The 21,850-nt window shown below is 28.3% G+C and overlaps 4 protein-coding genes across 4 annotated transcripts; 2 read left to right on the top strand and 2 right to left on the bottom strand.

Annotated features, from left to right (window-relative positions):
• Nucleotides 1–3,592: 3,592 nt before the first annotated feature.
• PGO_083560 (hypothetical protein, conserved) lies at nt 3,593–5,203 on the top strand (the record flags this gene model as incomplete). The annotated part of the gene is made up of 1 exon (XM_028687578.1): nt 3,593–5,203. One exon carries the CDS (start codon nt 3,593–3,595, stop codon nt 5,201–5,203), a length of 1,611 nt encoding a protein of 536 aa, XP_028543379.1.
• A 2,279-nt stretch (nt 5,204–7,482) lies between these two features.
• Nucleotides 7,483–8,326, top strand: PGO_083570 (hypothetical protein, conserved; the record flags this gene model as incomplete). The annotated part of the gene is made up of 3 exons (XM_028687579.1): nt 7,483–7,551; nt 7,719–7,820; nt 8,039–8,326. The coding sequence occupies 3 exons, from the start codon at nt 7,483–7,485 to the stop codon at nt 8,324–8,326; spliced, it is 459 nt and encodes a 152-aa protein (XP_028543380.1).
• Nucleotides 8,327–9,541: 1,215 nt separating this feature from the next.
• Nucleotides 9,542–13,456, bottom strand: PGO_083580 (ATP-dependent transporter; the record flags this gene model as incomplete). Its single annotated transcript, XM_028687580.1, has 1 exon — nt 9,542–13,456. One exon carries the CDS (start codon nt 13,454–13,456, stop codon nt 9,542–9,544), a length of 3,915 nt encoding a protein of 1,304 aa, XP_028543381.1.
• Nucleotides 13,457–16,237: 2,781 nt separating this feature from the next.
• Nucleotides 16,238–20,419, bottom strand: PGO_083590 (serine/threonine protein kinase; the record flags this gene model as incomplete). Its single annotated transcript, XM_028687581.1, has 1 exon — nt 16,238–20,419. One exon carries the CDS (start codon nt 20,417–20,419, stop codon nt 16,238–16,240), a length of 4,182 nt encoding a protein of 1,393 aa, XP_028543382.1.
• Nucleotides 20,420–21,850: the final 1,431 nt, after the last annotated feature.

Here is a 21,850-nt window from a genome sequence, read left to right on the forward strand (position 1 = left end):
TATACGTAAAGTATATGTAAATGTCCTTGAATAAATGTGTTCATTCTACCACTCTGTTGTGTGTGTATAATAAATGATAAATAATAGTATGTATTTATTATTCGCTACTATTTCCATTATTGTGTAATAACCCCGCACACACTCCTTCATATGAGGAGGAATTTCACCATAATTCTGCTCCATGTACATATTATGTATGCCTCTGAACGAGCATAAACACATATATACACATCTATGGATGTTTATATAAATATTTACCCCCATGTATAAACTGTATCATATGACACAAGTTGTGTGTTATACGACGAATTATATGTACATGTCTTAGGACATATGTACAATCTCCATATGTTTTAGACACATCTAGATTATAAGCCTTTACACCCTTTTTTATAATGAGATGTATCATTTTAAAATATAAAAAAAATACAAACAAATGCTTATAATTTGAATGGTCAATTGTTTCATATTTTTTTTTTTTTTTTTTTTTTTTGAATATCAACCTATAAGAGTGCAAAGCTTTCTTAAAAGTTGAATTTATTTACTAACACTTTTTTTTTCTTTTTTTTTTTTTTATATCCAACTTTTTTAATTTTTGCTTGGTCACACACCACTTAAACGGTATTATAATCCCTTTTTTAAAGCGGAAAATATATATTCTTTTTAAATGGAAATAATGTTTTCCTTTATATAGATATATATTTTTTTTTTTATAAACCCCGTAAAAACATATTTCCTATAGGCCAGAAATTATAAAATTTTTTGCTTATTTTTAACAGTCTGTTGAGAACCTTGCAACATTGTCTCACACTTTTCATGGTTATCCAAGAAGATTACAAACATTCGCATAAAATAGTAAAATCTACAGGTTAATGAAATTGCTTTCCCGTTCCACTTATGATGTGAAATGGGTTCTTCATTTTTGTGTAAGAATTACATTTATGTAGCATACATATATGCGTATGTATGTATGTATGTATGTATATATATGTATATATGAGAAAATACCATAAGCTTAAGCGTAAGCACTTTTAAGTCCGAAACGTAGTAATAATATTGACACATGCCAATATGTGCACTGTTGTATATACCACAACAAACAGTGAAATTAAAGGCGTAAAAATAAGATATGGTTTAAAATGTAAAAAAAAAAAAAAAGAAAATTATTTGAACACCCTAAGTTTGCTATTGGTCAGATCAACTTTATCGGAAGTTTACTTTGTCATTACAACGTTGTGAAATTTTCCTGTCAAGGAAAATAAAACTTGGATATAAAAAGTGATAAATGTTCATTCAAAATGCACTAATACAGCAAAAGTGCTAGGGGCACATATATATATCTTATATGCTTGCTATGTTGTTATGTCACTGGGTGTTAATCTCAATTCCTTCATGTAGTAACTTTTCCTGTGCCGTGAAAGCTTTTTTTTTCGTTTGTGCCAATTTTTACATTTGTTCATTTTTTAAAAATGCTATATTTTCATTTGGAGTAGTTAACTTTTCTCCCATTCCCCTTTTTAAGCTCTTTCACTTTAGTGCATACACTATATATATACATGTATGTATATATATGTATATATTATATGTATGTATTTTTTTTTTATTTTTATTTATTTTTTTTTTTTTTTTGCAATACTATTTTACCCATTTTTAGCTACTACATTTATTTTGCCATTTTACTTTTTTAATTTTTTTTTTCTTTTTCTTTTTGTATTTTCATACCCCTGGTTAAACTTCCCTTTTGGCAATAAAACTTTATTTGTCGTTTATATCTCCCGCTTTTTTTGACGTCATTTGGATTTCTCCCCATTATATATCTCATCTTTGCCTCCTTTTTTAACGTTCTCCTATTTGCCTTGTTTGTAAAAGGAACCTGCACAAATGTATGTACATATATGCGAATAAGTATTCGCATAAATATGTATGCATAATATATATATATACATACATATGTATACTTACACAAGCGCGTTTAAATAAATGAATCCATGCGTCAAATATTGAAATGCTTGTTTCGACAAAAATGCGTACCCGCTAGGACCACAGGGTTGAACAATATTTAGACGATCGTCCGCCTAATATATTTTTAAGTTAAAAATTTATTAGATTAGCATAGTCGGCATTGTGAATTTACTAAGCCTCAATTATAGTAGTGCTGACACCATAAGGACACGAATTCGTGTATGGTATTTGTGTATATTTTTATATCCACGGTATGAAGAATTTCCTGAAAGTATTAATTTTCTTTGATTTTCTTTTTTTTTTTTTTTTTAAATTAACAGGAAAGCAGTCACTACAATATTTTGTAAAGGAAGTAAAATTTTATACTTCCCATTTAAGTTATGTAAGGTCGTTTGCATGACCGTTGATGTAACATGCTAATGAAGTTCAAATGCTTAAAGGGGAAAAAATTGTGGCACACTCAAACATATATATATATATATATGTAAGATAGATATATGCACACATTAGTGTTCAAATTATTACTGTATTAGTTCATTTTATTCATTAAATTTGTCGCACTAAAGCACAATATTCAAGGGCTTATAATTTAGAATTTTATGTAGAAAAAAGAGAGGATTTTCTTTCCCCTTTTTTGAACCCATATATTGCGACTTTTTTTTTTTTTTTTTCCATGTTACACAAAAAGGTGTTTCCTCATTACCTTCATTTGGAATGATCTTCTTGTGTAAATATACTACTGTGTGTGTTCTTTTAATAATGTGTACCTTTGAAAGGCGTGGCTGCAGACAACTGAATACAACCCCATCCAATTTGTAATCTATGCAAATAAAAAATTAAATGTGAGTGAGGAAGGTGAACAAATAGTAAAATCATTCGTAGGAATGTTTATATTTATGTACACACGTAAGTTATATTTTGTACCATAAATAAGAAGTTAAAAAGGGATACTTAAAAAGACTCCTGAAAAAGGGATTTAAAAATCACTTAAAGAGGTTATTTCCTAAGCATTTTTATAAATTAGCAGAGTTTGTAGATATAACTGTTGAACACAAATTGGACCCGCAGGATTAAGACATTAAAATTTTATATCAGAAAAAGGAGGAAAAAAAGATTAAAAAATTCGAATGCATGTGCGAATTAGGTTTGTGAAAAGAAAAAAAAAAAAAAAAAAAAAAAACTGTAAAAAATATGTGAAGGAAAAAACATATATATCCATATATGCTACGTACATGTCGTCCGTACCCTTTAATGAGAAATGCCGAACGTTTGATAATCCAATCAGGTGAAAACATGATTACATATATGGATATAATCTGTTGTTAGTCCTATTTAATGAGTTTACAATATCGATAGGAACGTAAGCAAAAAATAAATGTGTAAACAGACAAGTATATGAGCATATATGTATAACCCATATACAAACAAATATATACACACAAAGGTACAGATACAAACATATATATATATATATATATATATATATATATATATATATATATATATATATATATATATATATATATATATATATATATATATATGTATATATATGTATACATATATATATTGGAACACACGCCTGGACCGGGGGGCTTCTTTCGTGTAAGTAAAAAAGCACATCTGCAACATGAACAACCAACAAGTACTAAAACAACAAATGAACCAAAAAGGTTCGAAAGAGCAAAATAGAATGTTGACTCTAAATAACAATACATCGAGAGGAATTCGAGATGTAGGCTACCAGGGAAATAATGGGAACCGTGATATGGGGAAAATGAACTTAAATAACAATATACAGAATCATAATACAGGAAATAACAATACGTACAATAATTCAAGTAGCATAAATAATAATAATTATTCATTAGGTTTATATATTGATAACCCACAAAATGCATTTGTATTTGATGAAAATGACTTGCAAACTTTATTTTCTCATTATAAAGGAGCAAAAAATATAAGGATATTAAGTGACAAGGCAGCTGCACAGATAACTTTTAACGATAAAAATATGATACAACAGGTAAGAAAAGACATAAATGGGTTAACAATTAATGACATAGGTACTATTAGATGTATTATATTAAATGAGGGTAAAGTTGTAGAGCAGTTTCTTCCATTTTCAGCGAATGACCCCGTGATGATGCAACAGAAATCGGGTTCTTGTCAGAATAGTGAAAATGCAGTTGATATATTAAAAAAGTTGGCTAACTTGTTGCAGCCGCAGGGAGGGAACAATGCCACGGGGAAAAATCTGGCCAGTTCTATTGAAACGATGAAAAATGATAACATGGGATTAAATGATAGCATGGGCTTAAATGATAACATGGGATTAAATGATAACATGGGATTAAATGCGAACAAGGGATTAAATGCGAACATGGGATTAAATGATAACATGGGATTAAGTGCAAACATTGGCCTAAGTGCGAACATGAGCACAATCATGAATACCGGTACAAACGAGAATACCAGCACAAACGCGAACAGCAGCACAAACGAAAATACCTGTACAAGTACGAACATGGGCAGAAATGCGAGCCTGAACCTCATGCAAGGGAAAAATCAAATGAAAAACAACACAATAAATCATTCCATTTATAACAACACGAATAATAACTTTAATCCAGTGCATATTAATAATAATGAGAAAAATGAAAACCCCTATGCTAGCAAAAGGCTAAGCAGAATTGAGTTAATTGATATATTTGGTTACCAAGCAGAATTTGATGTAATGAAAAAAATTTTAGGGAAAAATAATTCCAATATAACTTACATAAAAGAACAAACAAATAATTCTGTATCTATTGAGATAAAAGGAAAACCAATTAATGAAGCCCCAATTGTTGAACGAATGCATGTGTCCCTAATATCAGACGATTTATCAGGATATAAAAAAGCTACTGAATTAATTGTAAAATTATTGAATTCTATTTTTGAAGAATTTTATGATTTTTGTTATGAAAACAATTATCAAATCCCTGAAAATTTATCATTTAAAAGACACGAATACACATATAACCCCGATGGAAGTACGAAATATATGGGTTTCAAGGATAAGTGGCACATAATGAAGGATAGTTATAAAAATGATTACGCCTTTAAAAAAAATAAAAATATGCAAAAGAATGATAAGGACAAGAGAATGCACAACAATGCCTTTAATGGGAACCCCAACGTTAATGCTGGTTACAGCAACCAGAATGCGACCCAGGGGGGGGACTTCAGTGAAATGTAAGCAAAAAATGGAGAAAAGAATTATGGAGAAAAACAAAATGGAGAAGAAACTGAGGAAAAACATATCACTCTGCACATTGTATACACATTTCATTTCTCATCACTTCACCCCTTTTTAGGAATTACAAAGAACCGAACCAGGGAAATTTTCGTAATATTAAATTAAATAGGGAGCGTGATCAACACTCATGAATGCATTCGTAAATACAATTTGTGATGCGAATTAAAATGCATTGGAGAGGGGGGGGCCCTAAATTTTCTTATACGTAGAAAATTCCAAACGATTTTATCCCCGTTGTGAATGTAATTTACCTTATTTAACAGGTAATTTGTGTTAGAGGATATATAATGCTATACAATATACACGGAATATTTCCCACAAAAAAAAGAAATCATATTTTTTTTGTTGTTTGTTTTTTTTTTTTTTCCTGTCTTTTCCTCCTTCCTTTTTAACAGCTTACCATATATATTTTCAAACATATTTAAATTAAAATAGATGTACACCATGTATAATTATGCGTTTATATTTACGCTTTTACACTTGAACGTTTACATATATGGGTTTACATTTATGTTTTTTTTTTTTTTTTTTTTTTTTTTTTTTTTTTTTTATTCCTTTTTTTTTTAAGTAAAATTATTAATTTTCCTTTTTTGATCTCAACCGTTGTTACAACTTAAATTAAGTTAGTTTTGAAATTTTATTTAAAAATAAATAGATTTTTTTTATTACTAACGAGAGAAGATGTTTGCGAAATTGCTTATATAAATTTTTATAGCTTTTAGAATAGTGCAAATGTTCGAAATTGTGGTGACAATCAGGTGATGAACATTGTAGATTTGGAAAAGCGTGTAGTGCTTACCAGTTTTAGTCCTCGTTTTTTGATAGATTTGATAAGCAAATTGCTTTTGTCCTCTGTGACAGACATATCACCTCTCTATATTGGCAGGAAACCAATTATGCAAATATGTGAGAATACAATCTTACATACATTGTAATATTTTAGTTAAATCGAGAACAAATATTGTGTGCGCCAGTTGCTAGGTCGATTTACACATTACCCTTTTTCGTGGCTTTCTTTTTGTGGAAAATTGTTCTGTTTGCTAATAAAACTTGTTTTTCAATTTTTTAGAAAGACTCATTTAAGTGAAATAATATGAATTTATGTTGATGTATTTACACTACATATGCGTGTATGCAGCCTCTCCTATTTTTCCCTTGTATGGAAACAGTTAAATCTTCTCTCTCTCTGAATAACTCTAACCACCAAGGACTCATTCTATGAGGGTGAATAATTGTGGAAGGTGGTACTATCATATTTTACTACATTATATAACTTTCATTTTTTTCCCTTGAAACAGGCGCGAAATATAGATCCCTACAATTAGGGTTATAGAAAAGGACCATGTTTCCGAAACGATATGATTATGTGCTTTTTAAATTTATACATTTTTTTAACTTGTTCATAAGAAATCGTGAATTCTTTAAGTTTAAAAATGGAATTATGAATACGACACGTTCAGGAAATTATTCACCTTTGTTGGTTAAATGTGGTATAAAGGACCAGCTGGAAAAAGTTACAAGCACGTATATGTCAAGATGTGAACTTAAAAAAAAAAAAAAAATAGGAAGGGTTCCTGTATGTTTAGCAGTTGTGTATGCTATATAATATAATACATTACAATAAAATACATAACACTGCTTTTATATGTTTATTTCGAGAGGAACACTATCGTATACGACTTTCCATTCACATAAAAACCGAACAAAACTATACGATTCGAAATAAGTATTAATTAATACAGGTGAAAATTTAATATCCTCATCAGTTGTTGAATAAAGTTGCACCATAAGTGCTAAAAGGTGTAGTATATACACATGCATATTTTTATAAATCTTTTAACTATTGAATTGCGCATAATGTTTTTATTTTATTTTAAAATCTAGAAAAGGTTAACTGTGTGTATAGCTGGCAAACCTGTTTTTATTATTTCACTATTTTTTTATCCTGTGATAATTTGGTATTTTTAAAAACATGTTCTGACTTTATTGAAACAGCTTTTTCCAATATACATATATTCTTTTATTCACTATCTATACTTAAATATTTGCTTTATGTGGTTCTAAATATAAAAAAATAATGCTAGTGCATATATTAGGAATGAAAAAATTTTAAGTAAAGCAAAACAGATAAATAAAGGTTTACTTCCCCCCTATTTTTTATTTTATTTTATTTTTTTTTTTTTTGTTATTTGTTTTGATAGTATGATAAGAAGAAAAATATGAAAGATCCTTTAGAATATCTGAACAAAATAAATTTCAATACCAACAGGTTTCCGCAGTACACCCACGTAAGTATACGCACATAGGTGGACACTTGACGAGAGTTTTCTAACTAATTATATGATGTTATATTTTTCATTTTTTTGTCATTTTACATTACCATGTCATCATGCCATAGCATCTCCACTTTTTAATATTTCCACTATGTTTTTACATGTACATGACAAAATCCCAGTTAATAGAAAATTGTCCCTCGGAACATGAAAAAGAAAAGGTCATTAGAATATGTCGATGTTGGCAATCAGCCAAATTCCCCTATTGTGACGACACACATAAGGTTAAAATTGGAATTGTAAACATGTGACAACTCTATTGCATATATACAATTACATATGTCCAAAAATATACATATATGAAAAGTATACATATGTCCTTGATCAGAATCCTTTGTTATATCACGAAAACATGCGAAAAAGAACATGTAATTTTAATGTTTCCATGTTTACACGTGAAAAAATCATATACTATTATATTTTTGCCTTTCCATGTGTATAGATCCTCATGGAGAACGGAGATGATGTTGGTCCCTATGTAGCAAAATTATCTAGCTACAAATTGTCAGACGAAGAAAAATTAAAACAACAAAAATATAATGAGAAATATATAAAATTAAACAACAAATTATCATCTGATAAGTCTTCCATATCAATATTTAAATTTAATTATAAGCCACATCAAAGCCACAAACTAAAGAAATCGATCCTTTTGTCGTTTGTTGTTTTAACATCAGCCTTCTTTTATGAAAAAAAAGATAAATTAGTTAATATATACTCGATTAATTGAAGTCAGAAAAAGTGAACTTTTTTAAAAATAATATTATTTGAAACTTTAAAAAAAAAAAAAAAAAAAAAAAGACATGCTATGATAATTTTTTTTTCTTTTTTTTTTTTTTTTTTATAAACATCACGTAGTATCATTTATACTGGAATTTTACTACCTGTTGCACTTATTTAACATTATCAAGTATACAGGGATTTGTATTGTTACTAGAGTTATATAACATTTCATAGGATTTCTTTACATTTTCGTATATTTTACTGTATACATATGGATTTATTTTTTTATTTATTTTTTTTTTGAGCTACGCCAAAGGCGAAGCATCTGCATTTATCCCTCGGAAAATCTGCGAATATATATTTGTACATTCATTTTGAAGAGCTTTTATTCATACCTCCATTTGCTTTTAAATTATTTCAATGATTATAGTAAAACACATTCGATTTTTAAAAATAAGAAGCACAAACGAGGGTAGTTAAATTGTTACACACACGTGTTATGATATTTTACATGACCAAACTAGACATAAAAAAGTGTTTGTAAGTGTGTAAAATTCAGTATGAATATAACAGTGTATCAGATTTGTGGTGAGAATAAAAGGAAGAAGTGTGACAAAACAAATTTGATCAAAATAAAACAAAATCAACCATGTAAGCTTTTCGTAATAGGAGAAAAACAACAACAAAAAAAAGAAAAAAAAAAAAAAAAAAAAAGGCAAATATGGATAACATAAGGTGCCGTTTTCAATTGAGTAAAAACAAGTAATGCATCAAAAATGTTGCACATTTAATTAAACATTTCATTGAAAATATATAAATTATTTTGGTTAGCTTTTTTTTTTTTTTCCCAAAACAATTTGAAAGGAAAGCTTTCTCATTTTATAATACTTCTTTAAAAAAAAAAAAAAAAAAAAAAAGAATATGGAAATATAGCATGCATCAAATTCTGATTTTTATTTACGAATTATGAAAAAATTATGTATTTCCATTTCTGACAAGGAGATTTAAAAAAACAAACGCATATGAAGAAAGGATGTGCTTGAGAGAGATAAAAGGATACTTTCTCGATTGTTGTATTAAAAAGGTATAATTTAATGTTCTATAATTGAGATACATATTTAGATCGCTAATGTCTAAAAATTTTGTGCTGACACGAATGCATTGGTATATGGATAAACTTACCAAAAATTACCCCTCATAAGGTAAAGGGGTTGAGTGTTTACTAAAATTCGCTCATCTTTTTGGAATACTCACTGTTTGGATTTTTTTTTAATTTGGTCCTTAAACCATGTTCTATAATTTTGCCATCTTTTAAAACATATATGTAATCACATCGATCAATTGTTGTAATTTTGTGAGATAGGTTTATGATGGTACAATAAGGTAAGTAGCTTTTTATGCTTGAAAAAATTTTTAACTCATTTGCAGAGTCTAAAGCATTAAATGCCTCATTCAGAATTAGAATTTTGGGTTTCTTTATAATAGCTCTAGCTAGAGAAATTTTTTGCTTTTGTCCACCTGATAAAGTTTTCTCACTAATATTGTGAAAGAATTTATCCTTGTAAGAACTGATTAAATCGTCAATACAAACAATTTTTGATACCTTAATTATTTCTTTATATAGTTTTTTTATGAAATGTGCTTTATATCTGTTATAACTTCTTTTTTTTTTTTTTTGTTCATCAATTTGTTTTGTGTTTACGTAATTTCCACACATTAGGCATTTTTTAAAGTGATTAGCAGTGTAGTTCGTTTGATTTGCTTCATCGCTTGTGTACATAAGCTCATTTTCAGTTTGAGAATTTGCTCCTTTCGATTTTTCTTCGTCTCGTTTGATAGGTTCGACTCGTTCTCCATTTTCCTCCAAAAGATCATTATCGGAGGGGAATAGATGCACGCAAATATTTATGCTGTTTCTATTAAACCCGAAATTGTAATTGAAATAGGAAAAATATTTATTCGCTTTTGTTTTGCAATTGTAGGAGTATAATATATTGTATATTATGCTGTTGCTGAAGAGGTATGTGTCTTCTTCCACTAGGGAAATTTTCCTTGTTAATATATACTTTGAGACATTTTCTATATTTTCATTATCAAGTAATATGTTTCCATATGTTTTGTTATATAACCTTGCACACAATTTAGAAATATCATCTTTTCCTGAATCATTGTAGCATAAAATTCCGTATGTGTATTTATTCGAAAAGTTTAAATTAATGTTTGATAAAATTTTATTTTTTGGATATTTTGCATAGTAGAAATCCACATTTTCGAAAATTAGCCTACTCCCTTTTTTGTCATCTTTTACATTATCTAATATTAAATTTTCATTTATATGTTTATAATTTTCATCAATGTATTTTAAAATTTCTAACTCTTTTATGGCATTTTGTACAATATATGGCAATATATGAGTAAGATTTTTTTTTTTTTTTTTTGGAAGTTTTTTATTTTTTAAAATTTCTTCCTCATTTATGTCCCTGTGTTCGGGTTTCCACAAATTGGTAACTTTTTCCCCGTTATTTTCAATTCTTTTAGAGAAATCGATTTCTGCAAAATTTTGCGAATCGTCTATGGCTTTTCTGTTGTTTTCATTCACCACTGTGTTGTCCTCATTTATAGTGCTGCTTTCGTTACTACTTCTTCCTTGTGTATCCACAGAGTACATGTCTGTTATGGTAACGCAACTTAAAACTTCATTCATGTTGATTCCATCGAGTGTTGCGTGGTCTATATCATTTTCACTCCCTGTAGTGTTGTAGGTAAAATCTATGGATGAAGTATCCATACCCGTTTTCGATTTTTTTTCTAGAAGATTAACTGGTGTCTTTTTTTCTCTCTTGTAGTAGAATTTGGAATAATTGTAAAACAAGAAAGTTAGCAATATGACGTATAGTGTATTATTGGTTATGTTACTCATTCTTAGAATACTTTTTTTGTCTTGAATTGATAATTTTTTGAATGAACTAATGTTATCAAGCATAAAGAGGAAATCGTCACTTACAAAATTATGCCTCTCTTCATACAATTTTAATATGAGCATTATAATATATTTTTTATATTTGGTTCTTAAGAAGTGTACGAATTTTTTGTCTAATTTGTGCTTTATTATAAGTTCATCATCATTTTTAATGTAATAGTATATTTCTTGAATATTCATTTCCAGTTTATTCTTTTTTAATTTATTTAAACCTTTTTCACATTTGTTGAAGTTGTTATCCGCTGTTGTAATCGATGGAACAACAAGTTGAATTTCTTCATTCAATTTTGCAATAGCATCTTTCTTCGTCTTCTTATCGTTTGGCACAATATGCTGGTTTGTTCCACCCATGACATATTTATTATCCTTATTTTGTATTACATTATATTTATTTTCTTTCTGGGAATCACTTCCATATGAGAAATGTTCGACTGTTTTAGCTTCACCATAGTAGGGGAACCCCGCTTGATCTACCTTTAATATATTTTTATCGTCCCCAAAAAATTTGTGTAAGTTATTATAGTTCCTTTCGAATAATTTTAAATAATTTGGTTTAATTATGCTGGAGACATAATCAGCGTTTTTTTGAATTGATTGAAATTTTTTGATAAGAGAATATTTACATATAGCATTTTTTAAATCTACAAAATTGAGAAGATTTATGGAAGGATATTTATGGGACATTAATCTGTTGTAGTTATTACAAAGTGTATCTTTTTCAATTAATTTTATTATATCTTCTGCATTTCCTATTAGTTCTTGAACGCGTGAATACTGTTGTTCAATAGTACATGATTGAGAGATAATGTTTTGTATGTACATAACTGAGGAGATAACAATTCTTGAATCAGTATGAATATTATTTTTTAATGTCTGTTTACTCAAAATTAGGGTTAAGACAAGGGTTATCATATCTATTAAACGAATAAGAAGTTTTTCTATGATGTATAATAATCCTAATTTCATTCTGCACATGTAAATTCCATCTAAGGAACTGTTAAACTTGGCAAGTTCTTTATTGTGCGTATTGAATGTACTTATAAGTGAGAAATTGTCTATAGACTCTTCTATGATATTGTTTGAGTGAGCAATAACATTACTTTCTTCTTTTGCCACTTTACGAAAGATACTTGAAAAAAATATGGATATGTTAGAAATGACTAGGACAATAAAAAGGGAGACCAAAAATAGATGTACATTAATTTTGTACAGAAAATAAAAGGATAATAATGTTTTTATCACATTTCGTAAGAGAACAATTATATTAGTAGTAAATATATCAATCAATTCAGAAGAATCGATATTCAATCTACTTATCAATTCCCCTTTCCCCTTTTTCTTAAAATAGCTAATATGCTTATGTAATAATACACTAAATAGATAAACTTGCAACTTATTCGTGCTTACATAAGCACATATATTAAACATGTATGATCGTAGGGAGGAAAATAATAAACTCAGAAGGGATGTAAAAGCATACACATAGAAAGGGTTATTAAATTTAAAATAATTTAAGAACGAATTCATAATTGGTATATTTCTTTTTTCAACAATTGTTGTGCTTCTATTCATTACATAGGATATCGTTTTGGACAAAAAAATTGGAATATATGAATCAACAACTGACGAAATTATTGTTAATACAAGACCTACGGCAAATATATTTTTGCTTTCTCTGATTACCTTATACAATTTACTCACATCATTTAGTATACTATTTTTGTATTTACTCTTTTCCACCATTTTGGAGTATAAACTTGAAAGTATATTTTTATCTTCCTTTCTTTCATTCTGTTTTCTGCCATTTGGATCTAAAAAAAAATCACTGTTTTGTTTAGCATCACCTAGTCTTATAGGTCCCAAATGGGTAGTTATTTTATTTCTTTTATGTATAAAGCTCATTTTGTTAAGAAGCACTTTATTATTGCCATTTTTCTTTTCCCAATTTAAGTAAATTTTTCTGTTTATGAAATTGTGCAGGTGATTTTTGATGTGTCTCTTTTTATTTTTATATTTTTTATAAAAATTACTGGGATAGATGCTTTCTACCCCACTATGTCTCATGGTGTATTCATTTTGGGCTTGGGGAAGGACATTTTTAGATAAACTCTCGTAGACTGTAGTGCAGAGGAGTATCAAGCTGTGTACGAAATTCATTTTTCTTTCTTCCCTTCTTTCTTTCTTTCTTTCTTTCTTTCTTACTTTTTTTTTTTTTTTTTTTTTTTTCATAAACTGCATTTTTACACTTTTTTCCTCACCATTATATTTGTAAAGCTTTTCATATGAAAAAAGAAAGAAAAAAAAGGGAAGTTCCTTTTTCTTGTAGTACCCTTTAAGCTGTCGTGCTTATGTAATATTTGTGACATGTTTGATATATTTGTTCCTTTCTTTTATGCTTTCCATATACCTTCTTTCTCATTCATTTTTGTTTTATTACTAGTGTGATTCACTTTGTAAAATATTTATGTGTTCTTTTAGTTGAACAAATTTAAAGTGGTATGTGTTTCTTTTTTAATCTTCTATACTTTGCAATTATATGTCATGTGTAAGAAAATATGCCTTTTCTACCAGAGCATTTTTTTTTTTTTTAATTTTAATAAAAAAATAGTTGTTATTAGTACAAACATGTACGCATAATTATTAGAACAGAGTTAATGAAATTTATTTGACGAACTTAGGATCATATTTTTTACCTTTCTCTTTTCGAAAACTGAGGTGAAGATTATTAGTTGTGAATGTTGCTATGTTGATTTTTTGGGTTTGGCTTTTTCGTGTATGCATCAAAGTAGTAAATGTATGTATAAGTGAGCAAAGGATGACATAAGTGATGTTAGATAGAGGGTATAGGCAAATACGTTCTGTGTTTTTCTCTTTTTTATTGTTAAGGCCTACACTAGGGGGTCAACAAAAGGAGTTTTTTTTAGTTTAAAATGAGCTGAGAAGGAAAAAAAAAAAAAAAAAAAAAAACTGAATGAACGAATGGACTCCTGGAACAAGCGATCGTACTCAGAAACAAATAAGTAAATATATGTGCAAAAATAGCGCTGTGAGACACCGATATAAATAAAGGTGTAAAACCAATTTGCACTGTTCAGCTCAAATAAAACTTAAGGCACAACTGTTCCATTACAAATTTAAGCACTTTCAAGTAGAGTTCTTTGTTAGAGCGAGAAAGAAAATATTTTAAGACAAAAAATAAATCGAAAAAAAGGGAAATAATGAAAATTACCTAATAATACAAACTCGATCATAAGAAATTTAATACTCTTAAGTGTGTCAAAATGCAAAGTAGCGTATATATATACATATGTGTGTTATACGTTTTTAATTAATATCATTAAAAGAAAAGTCATTAAATTGCTAAAAAGGGCCATGGGGTGACTAAAAGAAGCCATTGTTGAGTCACGTTTTTCAGTATCCAAAGGATATTGTAATATAGAAAATTAGCTATACAGAATACGTATTCTACACTTAAAGTTGTACGGTTTTCTTACTACAAATTGGTAAACCCATTTTTATTACTTCTTTTAGATTGCAATATCGATCATCACTTAAATTGATAGATTTTATACCTGTTCTTATTTAGTCCTAGATTTTTGTATTTTTTTAACAATATCGTTTTTTTTTTTTTTTTCTTTCTATCTTAATAACAGTTATTATGACTTTTTTCTATATTAAAATTATTTTTGGAACAGTGTTAATCTATTGGAAGATACGTGATTTGTAAAGGCAGAACTTTTTTTTTATATATAAGACAACCTTTTTTTTTTTCATTAAAATTTTGTAATAAGCACGTGGACAATCTTGTCATCTTACAAGATGTGCATTTTATTCCTTTTTTAGTAAATACAAAAGTGTAAATTTCACAACGGTTTATTTTTATCACATTAAATTTAGTTCTGATATTTTTGAGAACAAAAAAAAAAAAAAACATACATACATATATATATGTGTACATATGAATATATATACATGTACGTATATACTAACCTTTCGGTGGAAGAAAATAAGAAAATATTAAACTAAATTCTGGAATTTTACACTATTAAAGTGCTATAAGTAAAAAATAATACATACGCTTGGATAATAGAATAAGTAAAGCTAATGCACATATGTTTACATTTTTTTGGAAAAGTATTTTCATAATCTCCAAACATGCAACAACTTTCCAAAGAATTTTCTCTCATTATTTCCGAAGCGTAAGAAAAAAGGACCATGTTTAAGACAGGGGTATTTCTAATTCGTGTATACATAATGTTATATATATATATATATATATATATATATATATATATATATATATATATATATATGCATATTATACACATTTTTACCACCTGCATTAGGGTGCAATACTTTAGTTTGCAGGCTAATATAGTATATTGAAAAGATAGGTTGTTATTTGGGTTACTATTTTTATATTTTATTTTGAGTTATGTGATAAAAAATTATGTACAAAAAATATGTTTATACAATTGCTTGCGTTAAAATGTGGTGACATAAGCTTTAATGCTGGTTGTCAGGTTGCCAAGTTTATTTGGCGTAGAGGAGGGAATTTACTAAATTTTAAAAAATAGAAACTATGGCTAAAAGTGCATCTAAAAAGAAGACTAGCACTTGGTAAAAAAACTAATGGGTTTTCTGGGGTATATTTAACAGGGATAGTAGACCTATCTGATGAAATATATTTAAATATTAAAAAAAATATATATATCTAAAAACTACAGAATGTTCACATGCTAATCCAGAAATATTGGAAAAAAAATAACATGTAAAATAATAATAAAATATGTTATTCTGTTTACTAACAGCGTTTTAGTAGTTAAATATGCGTGGTATTTATTCATGCATTTCCTAAAATTATAGGTGCAAACATTTGTTTTTTTTTTAATCATACGAAAGTGAGAAAATTTCACTTGCTTTTGCAATTTTTCTGCTTTACGAAAAAGCAAAAAATGTTTTTTTATTAATCATTTTGCAATTTAATTTATTTGTTTTATCCTCATCTGGGTTCTGAAAATTTTGACTTTCGTTATCTTGTGTTTGTTCCTGTGCTTGTGCTTCTTTCCTTTTTGCTTCGAGCTGTTTTTTTTCTCCTTTGTCAACTGTGTATACATTTTTGCTCGTGCTACTACAACTCAATAAGGCGTTGTTGCTAAGGTTTTTGGATGACGCGCTATTTTTCTCTGTTTTTATTGATTCCTTGTTTGCATTATCATTAACATTTGGGATAATTTTTATTGATGTCTGTTCTCTCAGGGTTGTTTTTTCATTGAGAGTATCTTTCATGAAATCTCTTTTTTTCACTGTATTTAATGTTTCGCTTTGTGCTGTCTGTTCTATAATTCCTAATTTATTTTTTCGTCCTTTTTGATTGATTTGTAAAGAATAGGCATCTTCTTCTCTTTCATATATTCCGCTTCCTCTGTCGAAGAAACCATTTTCATAATAATTATTTTCGCAATCTTTACTTTTGTACTTAATATTGTGAATGTTTTTACTGACATGGTGATTTTTGCTATACTTTTCATTCTCGTCATGATATTCGTTGTCCTCGTTTTCTTCCTCCTCCTCTTCCTCTTCTTCTTCTTCTTCTTCCTCCTCGTAGTTTTCCTTATCCGTTATGTCATTGTCGTCGTCTTCTTCCTCTTCCTCTTCTTCTTCCTCCTCCTCATCTTCCATTTCGTCTTCTTCCTCCTTTTCATATTTATACTTCTCTGGATTCTCATAGTAATGATCAAAATTTTCATCTTCTTCTGAATTCACGATTTCATCATTGTGCACATGACTATTCATTTTATTATGTTTCCTTAGTTGGAGACTTTGGTATTGTGATATTTTTTTCAAAAGCTTCTTATTATTTGTACTGTTCTGTACAATATCCGGTATATTTCCAGAACTGAATACATACTCCTCTATATTTAATGGAGAGTCAGGAATGTCAGAGACGCTTATTTTTTTATATTTTGCTTTTCCTTCTAATTTATTATTTTGTTTTCTTTGATACAGAGGGTCATATTTCAATGGAGGTGGCTTATTCTCCGTTCCATTATAGGTAATTTCATTATCATAGGTAAAATCATATTCCCCTTCGCTGCTGTAGTTTTCTTCTCCAGCATCATCATCATCATCAACATCATCTTCTTCATCTTCACATTCTTCACTTTTGCACAATTCTTCATCGAAATGTTGTGTTGGAGAGCAGTTCTTAGAATTTTTCAAATTGGCATGCATACTGTTTTGCTTACTGTACAAATTTTTGCCTATATGTGTGTTCTGATTCATGTTATAATTTTCGTTTTCATATTTTTGGTTTTCATACTTTTGGTTTTCATACTTTTGGTTTTCATACTTTTGGTTTTCATATTTCTGGTTTTCAAAATGTTGATTTTCATAATGTTGATTTTCATAATGTTGGTTTTCATAATGCTGGCTTTCATAATGTTGGCTTTCATAGTTTACTTTATTCTTTACGCTCATACTGTTAAAGGAATAGGATCTATTTTTTGCATACATTTCTTCATCTTCCGGCCCAATCATATTTAGCCATGGGTGCTGTAGCATGGTATAAGCTGAAGGCCTCTTCTGTGGATCTATAGCAAGCATAGGTAATAAAAAACTACATAATGGATTAATTTCCTTTTCTGGTATATTATACTTATATTTGAATATTTTATATAGACCATATCTTTTAATGTTTCTAATATTTTTCAGTTTATATGTTTTTTTATTAAAATATTTGTGCGAATTAAAACCTGAATCTATCATATATTTGGGTATATTTCCTAAAACTTCAATCATAAAACTTAGGTGTTCTTCATTTTTATCATATCTATCTGATTTTTGAGGATTAAATAAAAAATCTCCTGTTACTAGTTCGAATATCATACATGCAAAGGACCATATATCAGCAGTTTCGTTAAATCCGCTTTTTAATATAACTTCTGGAGATCTATATTGTCTTGTTTGAATTTCAGCATACCTTGATTCATCAACCCATAGACTATTTCCTAAATCACATATTTTATAACATGATTTTTCATGATAATAAACAGTTGGATCATAGGGTCTAATACGATATTCTCCCTCTTCTGTTTTTATATATACAACTTTGTGTCCATTATGATTATTCTCTAGAGTATCATCATTGGGCGTTTTTGAATATTTACTTTTGTTTTTATTTTTATACTTATCATGTAATTTCATTGCTTGTGGGTGCATTAGATGGTTAAACATGTCACAATATATGGGAAATTTGTTAAAATCCTTTTCTGTATATTCTAAGGATTTTTCGCATTCACTCATTTCACTTTTTTCAGCATGCTCTTCTTGGCTATCATAATGTTCATCACTGCAATGGTCATCAGGGTCCTTATCATGATCACTATCATCTGACATGTTTTTTTTCAAATAATCGCTGGGTAACCTGTGCAAAAATAAGGAACACCTATCATCTCCATACTTCTCGGGGTTATATAAGAAGTAATTGTTGTAATGATAGGGTCTCCTCATCAACGATTCCTGCAATGCATGTATGTTATTGTAACTAGTGAGTAACGACGGGTCAGAGTTGGATGGTCTATGTCTATGTTTGACATATGGAGGTTCATTAATCTTATTTTCTTTCTTTAATTTTTTCCCTTCATTTTTATTGGATAAATTTTCTTTTGTTTTATCACAAGATTTATTACTTTCTGTGCTAATTGGCTGATTGTCCTTTGACATTTCTGGAATCAAATTGTTGCAACTGTCTTTCTCTTCAATGATCACTTTGTTTGTTACATGATTTTCTTCAACATTATTAGCATTATCACTTTGTATAAAATTATTTTTCTGATTAAGTGCTTCCTTTGATGAAGTATCATTGATGGAGTTATTGCTTTTCACGCTATTGATGGTAATATTTGTTTTTACAAAATTGTGATTATGTGCACTCTTGTTGTTTGTTTCTTCTCCTTTTGGTATATTTTCTGCATGAACCTGAGTTGGATTATTGAATTGTTCATTATCTTCCTTTTTATATTGACTGTTATCATTTTGTGCTACGTCGCTTAAAGTCAAAGTTGCAGATACATCAGCATTTATTTTACTGCCATTTATATTTTGATTGGAATCATTTGCAGTTGATTCATCATTATTTTGCTTCTTCTGTTCAAGTGCTTCCATTTTTAATCTTTCTCTTTTTAAGAAAGTTTTTTTTTTTTTTTTTAACTTTTTTTTTTCTTTTTTACTTAATTTATTGTAATCTACATTGTCCCATTCGTGTTTATCTTTCACTTCGCTTAGACATGATGATTGGTTATCTTCCAAATCTTCATCATTGTCACTATCATCAGCATTATCACAAACATTAGTCTCAAAATTCGTATCACCACCTACTACTTTTTCTTCTTTTTTAACAAGATCGTTTTTCCTTTCATCACTGATTTTTATATCCTCTTTGCTGTAGTCCCTTGGTCTGGGGATATTCATAAGTGGTGAAACTAAAACATTTTCCGGTTTTATATCGCTGTGTATTATTTTACAAACATCGTGTAAATACTGTAAACCTATCAATACATGAGTAGCAATTTTCCGAACTAAATTTAAAGGTATTCCTTTATAATCATAATGTTTAATTAGGGACAATAAATTCGGTCCCATGAATTCAAAAACCATGCAAACATGTGTACCATTTGGACCTTTATGTTCAAAACTATCAATAAATGAAACAACTCCCTTTGTCATGTTATAGTGATATAGTCTTTCTCTCTGATGTTCTTTTAATTCTACCCAGGAAGAATCAAAAGAGTTCGCTTTAACAGTTTTTAAATAATTGATTTCACATTTAGCTGATTCTCCAAATGACTCGGATCCTTTTTGAATTTTTATAGCAACAAATTTTAATGGTTTACTTTTTAAATCTGTTGCAACCCAAACAGTTGAAAAATGACCCCATCCTAATTTCCCTTCTATTCTATACCGATCGTTGTATATTTCATTTATTTTAACAGGATGATATCCACCTTTACAATATTCGTCACTCCCTTCATCATCACTTTCTGTGTATTGCAATTTTCCTGAGGTAGCATCTTGACTACTGCTATCGTTTGATGGGGACCTCGAATCACTATAACTCATTTCGGTAGTGTATAAAGGGCTGTATTCTGTTAAAATATCCCTTTTGTATATCTCTTCCTTTTCTTTCCCTTCAACACATGCATACGTGTACGTAATTACGCATGTGTATATTATGTATATAGCAATATATATGTGGATCAATATTTTTTACTAAATGTAGTTTTGGGCTTAAGGGATCTCGATTGATGTCTATCTAAAATTTTACAAATTAATTGCATATATGCTTTTTTAAGCAAAATTTACATAAACGAACTGTTATTCGTTAGTAGAAAAGACGAAAAAAAGAAAGAAACAAGTATAATTGTTTGCGTCTTTTTCTTAAATATCGCTTTGAAATTGTGTAGATATTTCAGAAGCATAAAATATGAAAATGGTAACGTACAAATATACGTGCTATATGCATGGATATATGAGCGTGAGTGAGCTCAAAATATGGGCACATATTTTAAATATACATTTTTATATGATATGGTATAGAGACATTTTCAAGAATAAAGTGAGCATTGAATTTTCAGGTGGCACAATAATTATACCATGGTGACATTAATGAATGAATATAAAAAAAAAATAAAAATAATAAATAAATGAATGATGTATCGTATATGCTGCATAAAAATATTTTGGATATGTTCTACAAAATAAATTAACATTGTAAAATGATGCTATCTTTTTTTCCCTTGTTTTGTTATCTCCTTATGGATTTATATACAAGGAATATATATTATAAAATATGTATATATACATGAATATAGTCCATGACTAAAATTTAAATGGGAAAATATATTATAGACTATTTATTATTCAAACGTGAAGACGATAACGAATTAATGTAGGCTAATGTATGTTCCTATGAAAATAATGGAATAACTAAAATTTGGGGTTAATATAAACATGGGATAAGGATAATATATTGTTTTAACAAATAAAAAAAAAAAAAAAAAAAAAAGTATAAAAAAATAAAGAGTTTTATGGAATTATTCTTTATTCGTCAAATAGTAAAATGTAAATTAAAATGTTATTATAAATAGAAAAAAGAAAAAAAAAAATGGGGAAAATAAAAAAAGTTGTATGTAAATTGGTCATGAAATTATGAATTTAAATGTTTTATTAACGCATTTTACATATATAACCATGTAAGTATGGTATTATACCATTTGGGTGGATTAAACAAATAAATCTTTTATCAAAGTGAAAAAGGTAAATGATGATATAAAATAAATATTCTTGCATAAACTTGTAAGTTACTGTAAAAATGTGTTTTTTTTTTTATTTTCCGATCTTTGAATGGTCAATAACACGGTTTACACGAAACTTTCATGTTCATTATAGTGATATGAAAAATATAAACAATTAAAAATAACGAAAAATATAAAATGTTTTCCTTCTTTCCAATGTAGAATTGTAACAATTAAAATTCAGCATGAATCCATT

Source organism: Plasmodium gonderi (genome assembly GCF_002157705.1).
Source record: "Plasmodium gonderi DNA, contig: Chr08, whole genome shotgun sequence".
NCBI lineage: Eukaryota > Apicomplexa > Aconoidasida > Haemosporida > Plasmodiidae > Plasmodium > Plasmodium gonderi.